This window comes from Chrysochloris asiatica, unplaced genomic scaffold (assembly GCF_000296735.1).
Source record: "Chrysochloris asiatica unplaced genomic scaffold, ChrAsi1.0 scaffold00006, whole genome shotgun sequence".
In the NCBI taxonomy this organism is placed as follows: domain Eukaryota; kingdom Metazoa; phylum Chordata; class Mammalia; order Afrosoricida; family Chrysochloridae; genus Chrysochloris; species Chrysochloris asiatica.
Window position 1 is genome coordinate 10,812,792 of NW_006408524.1, and position 8,681 is coordinate 10,821,472.

Below are 8,681 nucleotides of genomic sequence, written 5' to 3' on the forward strand. Positions count from 1 at the left end.
TAGAAGGAATTTCAGCTAGCTATTGTTAGGAGTCCTGGTGTGGCGCTGTGGGCTAATGCATCAGACTGCAGAGTCATTTGAACTACAAAGTCAGTGGTTCAAGCTCACCAGCTGCTCCTTGGAAACCCTATACAGGGTCACTATGGATAGCAATTGACTTGACGGCACTTAACAACAACAACAACATTGTTAGGTCAAACTTTAAAAAAGAAGAAACAAAAATAAAGCTTCAGTGATCAGTGGTAATAAAAGGCAAACCTTTTAAAAATAAACGATATTTGAAACAGTAATTAAGTACTACCATTGGGCTATTTCAGAGGGTTTTACATTATTAAATCCACACCAAAGTGGTCTTGGTATCATTTTGTAAGAGTCGGGCATATCAAGTTAATGTTGTTGTTGTTAAGTTCTGTTGTGTCAGTTCTGACTCATAGCAACCCTGTATAGGGTTTCTGAAGAGTGGCTGGTGGGCTTGAACTGCCAACCTTGCTGTTCAAATTGGCCTTTTCAGTCCAGCGCATTAACCCACAGCTCCAGTCATTAGGATATAACATGGAGCTTAATATTTTTAATCTAATTTGATGATGCTTCTGAGATAATCTGCATATTTGACTGGGAAACTTAGGTTTTACTTCCCTTCTCTTTTGCTTATTTTCTTTTTAACTTTTGATTGTGAATTGTGGAGGTTTACAGAGAATAAATAAGTCATCAGTTTTACATCCAATGAATCATACACTTTGTTTCATCTCCATGGTTGCAGCCCCCTCCGTGGAACAACCCACTTCCTCCCTGGGGTTCTTATTTCCCTTCCACCTGCCTTCCCCTCCCTTTTCAACTTTGTCCTCAGGTAAATGTTGCCCTTTTGATCATAAATGTCTGACCATGACTTGCCGAGCATACCTTACTAATGTTGTTGTCCCCCCTCTATACCTGTCTACGTCTTGCCTGAAAATAGGCTCATGAGAGTGAGTTCCGTATCAGACCTGAAGGGTGGTCAAGGGCCATAGTCTCAGGCTCCTCCAATAAGCTTCTTGTTGTTGTTGTTGTTTAGTGCCATTGAGTCAGTTCCAACTCATAGTGACCCTGTATAGGGTTCCCAAGGAGCCAGCTGGTGAGCCTGAACCGCTGAACTTATGGTTTAAACACACCTTGTGGTCCAGTAAGCTTAGTTTTGTTTTGTTTTGTTTTTCTTTTATATATAATTTTGAGTTTGGTTCCACATTTTTATCCCACTCTATCCAGGAACTTCTAATGTGATCCCTGTCAGAGTAGTAGGTAGTGGAAGCCAAGCATCATCTAGTTCTTCTGGTCTCAGAAGAGTGGTGACTGATGTTCACCTACTCTTTTGGTCCATTGGACTAGTTGATTTGTAGTGTTATCAATTTTCCTCACTCTTCTTTCTTTCATACATGGAGAGACCAATAGTGGCACCTTCAGTGATGCTCATGAGCTTTTAAGATCCCAGCCACTACTCACCAAAGTACTGTCTTTCTTTTCTTAAAGTAATTGGTTATTGAACAATCTTTTGCAGGTGGAAACACTGCACGACTTTGAAGCAGCAAATTCTGATGAACTTAACTTACAAAGGGGTGATGTGGTGCTGGTGGTCCCATCAGATTCAGAAGCTGACCAGGTAAAGGATGAGATTGTTTTATGTTAAGGTCATTGGACATAGTGACTTCTGAAGATAGTTCTAACTTTGTGAGCTGCTGCAAGCCACCTCTGACAACGGCTCATAACAGAAACTCAGCATTAACTGCAGGTTTTCAGGACACCTTTGTGAAATGTTGCTACACTGTGTTGTCTTATATAAAGGAAAAAAAAAAAGACTCTTTTTTTTTTTAATCATTGCCACATTCTAAGGAGTTGTCTCTGGCATAGTAAACCAGTTAATAAATGCAGACACTATCCAAGTGTTCTTCCATAGACTTCCCAGGGCTGATTTTAACCAATAAAGAGCAATGCATTTTCTTTTAGGGAAATGGATCAACTCCACAGTGAGCCTAGTAAGGCCTACAGAGATAGGAAATGTCATCCTCCTAGTGAGATTTTAGGAGCTCTGGTAACTTAGTGGTTACAAGACGGGATGCTAACCTCAAGGTCAACAGTTCGAAACTACCAGCTGTTCCTCAAGAGAACATGAGGCTTTCTGCTCCCGTAAAGATTTATAGCCTCGGAAACCCTGTAAAGGGTCGCTATGAGTCAGAACTGACTCCACAGCACATAAGTACCACTGCCACCAATGAGATTTTTGCTGAGGCCCTAAATGTGCTATTAAAGTACTAGGTGAATTAAGGATATTTGCAAAGGAGGCCTGTATGTAAAGATGTGTATTTCTGATACGTACCCACTGAAATGGACTGTACTAGATTTTTCCTAACCTATAGGATGGAGTTCTGGTGTGTTGCTGCTAACCACAAGGTCAGCGGTTCACACCTAGCTGCTCCTTGGAAAACTCTATACAAGGTCTCTATGAGTCAGAACTGACACAAGGGTGCATTTAACAACAGAGGTTGGCTCAAATGCCTTGCTCTATGTCTGCTTTTCCTTGGTTGCTCTTCCTCTGGCTCTTAGATGGCTTCCATAAGAATTACTCCAGAACTAATTTTACAAGGTCGCTGCTGAGGATGCACTAGCTGCGAACCTCTATGTGAAGGGGAGAATTCTTCCAATTCAGGACCACTTGTAACCCTGAAATTCCACCCACAGATGCCTCTATGAGGGTGGAAATAGATGGGGGAAGGACATGAAATAACTTAATAAAGTAATGAAAATGTCTTATGTCTCAGTAGGGGTGTGAGTTACATGAGTATATCGATTTGTCAAAACGTATTGAAATGTATAGTTAAAGATATGTATACTTTATAGAATTTCAATCACACTTCATTCTTTTAAAGTCTCTTTAAAAACGAAAGTCTTCTAGCATGATCAAAAAGCCTTAGTAGTATAGTGGGTTATGTCTGGGACTGTGAACCGCAAGGTCAGGAGTTCAAGTTTACAAGTTGCTCTGCAGGAGAAAGATGAAGCTTTCTGCTCCTGTAAAGATTTATAGCCTTGGAAACCCTGTGCAGGGTCACTATGAGTCAGAACCAACTCCATAGCACGTAACAGCTGATATTAAAGTGTTGAAAATTCCATTTTTCCATTTGGTTCTTATTCATGGGATTTGTGAGCTATCAAGATTATATGTAAAATGTTTAAATGTGTCCACTGACTTTTTTTTTTCCCCTTCTGGAAAGAAGGGCTGTTATTTCCACAACATTCCCAAAGAGATTCATGAGCTTTTTTCCTTCAAAATAAAAGTAGGCATCACTGCTTCTGAAGTTAAGGGGTTCCATGTCCCCACATTTGTTGTTTTCTCTTGACAATACACTTATCTACAAACAAACAGTGAGGTTTCTGTCCACATAGAGTTAAACTATAGATTAATACCATCAAGTTGATTCCAACTCATAGCAACCTTGTATAGGGTCTCCAAGGAGTGCCTGGTGGGTTTGAACTGCTAACCTTGAGCTTAGTAGTCCAGTACTTATCATATAGTGCCATATATTTAAAAGCCTCAAATGCTTGGAAAAAAATATAAATATACTTCAGAATAATCTGAAAGTTGAAGCATAAGTTTTTTTTTTCTTTTAATTTCACAGTGACATTTTCAACTTAAGATAAAAATCGGTCAAATTTAATACAAAGTAAACAGAAGGAATGACATGATAAAAATAGAAACAGAAATCATTGCAATAAAAAAGGCACGCAATAGATAAAATAAATCCAGAAATTGGTTCATTGAAAGAATGAATGAAATTGTTAAACTCTTAGCACTCTTCAATAGCAAAAGTAGTAAAGCATAAATAATCAAGTCCAGTCAAAACAAGCTGTGTCTACTTATCTCAAAGACATTAAAAGGATAATTTGGAAGTTTTTGTTGTTGTTGTGAGTGTCATTGGGTCGGTTCAGACTCATAGCAACCCTGTATAGGATTTTCTGAAGTTGTACATCTTTACAGGAGAGGAAAACCTCATCTCTGTCTTATAAGGAGCAGCTGGTGGTCTTGAACCACTGAACTGTGTTTGTCCTCAGAGCCACCAGGGCTCCCAGTTAGGAAGTGGTGTGATCAAATTTATGATAATTATTTTAAAACATAAATAGACTGCCCATGTTTCTTGCAAAATGTAATTTGGAAAGAACACATAACAGTATCACTAGTGAGAAAATGAATTTGTGAATTAAAAAAAAAATCCTCCTTGTAGCCCCAGTTGGCTTAGCTGATTCCTAAAAAAATTCAGGAAAGAATTGATGTCAATTGTACATGAACTCTTTCAGAAAATCATGGAGGAAGGAATGCGTCTACACTTTTTCTATATGGACAACATTATCCTGGCACCAAACCTGGCAAAGACAGTGCACAGAAACAAATATATATACACATATATAAACAATATCCTGTAAAAAAAATAGGTACAAATATCCAAACAAAATATTTAACAAACAAAATCCAGTACTATATAAAAGGAGTAACAAATGGGGTTTATTCCAGAAATACAAGGTTGGTTGGTCATTTGAAAACCAAGCAATGGGGTTCATCGTATCAACAGATTAAAGGAGGAAACCTTATACCCATCTGTGCAGTTGTAGAAAAGGCATTTGACAAAATCTAACATTTTCATGTAGTGCTGTGGGTTAATGCGCCAGACTTCAAAGCCATATGAACTGCAAGGTCGGCGGTTCAAGCTCACCAGCTGTTCCTTGGAAACCCTATACAGGTTGCTAAGGGTCGGGATTGACTCGGCGGCACTTAACAACAACAACAACATTCTAAGTAAGCTTCAAAGGAAACAGAACTACTCCAAACCCATAAAGAGACACTATAAAAAGTCTATGTATAATAACATACATAATGGTAAAAACTAGAATACTGGGATTAATAAGTGAGTTGTTGTTGTTATTAAGTGCCGTTGGGTCGATTCTGACCCATAGCAACCATGTATAGGATTTCCGAGGAGCGGCTGGTGAGTTTGAACCGCTGACCTTGCAGTTCAAATGGCTTTGCAGTCTGGTGCATTAACCCACAGCACCACACCAGGACTCCAATAAGTGAGAGAGGGTTAAAGTGCCATTGAGTCAGTTCCAACTCATAGAGAACCTATATAGAGTCTCCAAAGAACGACGAGTAGATTTGAACCACCTGGTTATGAATCGGGCTGCTAATCTCTTGGTCAGCAATTTGAAACTACCAGCTGTTCTGCAGGAGAAAGATGAGGCTTTCTGCTCCCATTAAGATTTACAGCCTCGGAAACCCTGTACAGGGTTGCTGAGTCGGAACCGACTCCACAGCACCTAACAACAACAAAACCCTGTGGTTCGCAGTCCATTGCTTACCCTACAGCACCATACAAGGAGTCCCTGTAACTCATAGTGAAGTTGCCTAGGGTTTCCGAGGAGCAGCTGATGGATTTGAACTGCCACACCAGGACTCCCACCATGAGTTTAGATTTGTCTATTTCTCTATTTAGTTCTGTCAGCTTTTGTTTCAGACATACTGAAGTTGTGTTATTAAATTCAGACATATTTATACTTTCTTAATTTTCCTGATGAGTAGACTCCTATGTTATTATGAAGTGTCCTTCCTTACATCTGGAAATATTCCATGACTCACAGTCTGCTTTGCTTGATGTAAATATAGTTAAACTAGCTTTTTTATGCTTACTGTGTAAATAGTATGTTTTCTCAGGCCTTTACTATCAACCTATGTCTTTATAATTAAAATGGATTTTTCTATTGTTATTGCCTGCCTGACTCAACAGGCATGGGGGAATTGTTAAGATAAACCGTATTCACACAGAGCTTACCCAGTGCTCTTCCCTACTTCCCAGGATGCCTAAACTAGTCGATGTGTGTGTGTTATAGATAAATAGGTAGGTAGAGATAGTAGCTAAATTGCTGTTGGGTAGACTGACAAATGGTGATCTTGTGTACAACAAATCATTGTCTCATCCTTCACCCTTCTCACAACCGCCTATTCTAGTCCTTCCTTGTAGCTGTGGTCCCATTCTAACTCACTGAGGGTCTCCATTGCCTTCCCTGGCTCTCTACTTCACCAAACATGATGTTCCATTCAGTAATTGATCCCTTCTGATGATTTGCCCAAAGCAAACTAGTTAGAAATGTTATTTTGTGATCCAAAAGGTTTTCACTGGCTAATTTTCAGAAGTAGGTAGGCAGGTCTTTCTTCCAAGTCTTATTCTGGAAGTTCCACTGAACCCTGACGACTATGGGTGACATTGCAGGTATTTGAAATACCAGTGGTATAGCTTCTGGTATCACAGCAACACACACGCCACAAACTGTACAACAATACAACTGACTGACAGCCTGATTCTGCCCTCCCACACACAGTGCCATCATATAAATTTATATTTTATATTTATATTGTGGGGTGTGTGTGGATGTATATATCACATTGCTGTCAAGTCTATTCCAACTCCTAGCAACCATGCACAACAGACTAGGACTCCCCATAGGGTTGCCAAGTCTGTAAATCTTTACAGAAGCAGAAGGCCACATCTTTCCCCCATGGAACAGCTGGCAGGTTCAAACTTCTTACCTTTTGGTTATCAGCTGAGCACTTAACCACTGCATCACCACTGGCAGTACTACTTGTCATGAAGTCCACTTTTCTGATATAAGTGTACTTAAACCAGCTTCTTGATGCTTATTGTATGAATAGTAGGTTTTCTCATGCCTGTATCTTCGGACTGTGCCTTTATATTTAATATGCCTCTATGTATACATAAGAAGCTTTGGTATCATAGTGGTTATGAATCGGGCTGTGAACTTCAGGGTCAGCAGTTCGAAACTACCAGCTGTTCCGCGGGAGAAAGATGAGGCTATCTGCTCCCATAAAGATTTACAGCTTCAGAAACCCTATACAGGGTTGTTATGAGTCGGAACCGACTCCACAGTACTTAACCACCACCATATGTATACATGAATTCAACAGTTCAAAATCACCAGCCACTCCTCCGAAACTTGTTCTATAAGTCAGAACTGACTCAATGGCACTTAACAACAACAAACGTATATATAATTATTTCATTGTTTATCATTGTTTTCTGCCGAACATTATTCTGATACAAGCTGTTTGTTGTTGTTGTTAAGTGCCGTTGAGTCGGTTCAGACTCATAAGGACCTTATATAGATAGGGTTTCCAAGGAGTGGCTGGTGAGTTTGAACCACCGACCTTATGGTTAAAATCAGCTTATCCTACAGTGCCACACCAGCTGTTTGTTGTTGTTAAATGCCGCTGAGTTGGTTCCAACCCATAACGGCCCTGTATAGTGTTTCCAAGGGGGCAGCTGGTGGGTTTGAACTGCCGACCTTGTGGTCCAGCACATTATTCTGCAATACCACAGAAGGACTCCACACCAGCCATTACCAAATTGGGAGCACGTATCTACCACATAATTTAAGCAGTTGAAATATGGTTTTCCATACTTTCTTCAACTGAAAATTGATGTAGCTAACATTCTTCACCTTTTAAGTTGAAGAATATACATGGTGGCTTTACACCATATTGTTTCAAAATATACATGTTGGCTTTACACCATTCCTTTACTTTTTTTGTTGTTCATTGAAACATTTTTTTAAATGCTTGATTCCACTTGGTTCTATAAGATTTTTTCAGTCACTGTAAATAGAGTCAAATATAGGCATGGAAGGAGAAGGGGGAATAATGTTTTATATATTTACTAGAGATTTATTAAATATTTTATTACTATCTATCTGTTCCTTCAAGTACATCTTTGTCCTTCACAAGTGTAACATCATAATTTTTAAAGAAGGTGCTTTTCTTCCTCAGCCAGCTTATTTTACAGAGACATTCTTTATACGCAGTGTTTTTCATCCCCTGTCTTCAAAAATTGGCCTGTCTAAATGCATATATTTCTTGTCTATATAGCAGTAGCAATTTATAGTCACAGATGATATCAAAAGAGGATGTATTCAGCTTCTTTGTTTAATTTTTGAGACCTTGTTTTATCTGATGTACTTGAACTATACTGGGGATTGGGTCTGATTAAATCTCCTCATCTGTTGTCTTAAGTGGGATCTCCTTGCTGTACTGGCTAACATAAAAAAGAGAGTCCTTCCCCACTGGTTTCATTTCATTCAGTCTGTATGTTTCAGACTGTTCCTTCCTATTCAGCTCTTGAAAGCTCCGTTCTACGTGTCATCAGTAGGCCAGTGCTGACAGCTGCCTCCACATCTCAGTGTTATGCATTGTTGCACGTGGCTTTATGACCACACACAAGTGGGGTTTTTAACCATTCTGTTGCCAGCTACTTTCATATTTTTAGGGTGGCACTTTCACACTGGAATCCTGGTGTGGCACTATAGGTTAATGCACTGAACTGCCAAATCAGTTTGAACCACAGAGCCATTGGTTCGAGCTCCCCAGCTGCTTTTCAGAAACCATCCACAGGGTCACTATGGATTGGAACTGACTCCATGGCACTTAACAACAACAACTCTCACGCTGATAGATAAATGTTAAGAGTAATAATTTGTAAAGAACATAAAAATGCCTTCAAGAAGAATGGCATGCCCAATCCAGAACCTTCTGAGGTGGGACATTCCCATCAGAAAGGACAAGCAGACTAGTCTGAAACAGCTAGAGTGACAGAAGA

At 39.5% G+C, this 8,681-nt stretch overlaps 1 protein-coding gene across 2 annotated transcripts in view; it reads left to right on the plus strand.

The window, feature by feature from the left end:
• The window catches only part of AMPH (amphiphysin), a 324,014-nt gene that overhangs the window by 312,198 nt on the left and 3,135 nt on the right, over window positions 1-8,681 (plus strand). For both annotated transcript variants that reach the window (XM_006832119.1, XM_006832120.1), the window contains one exon: window positions 1,532-1,633. In XM_006832119.1, the coding sequence (XP_006832182.1) occupies window positions 1,532-1,633 (102 nt within the window). The remainder of the gene's footprint in view (window positions 1-1,531; window positions 1,634-8,681) is intronic.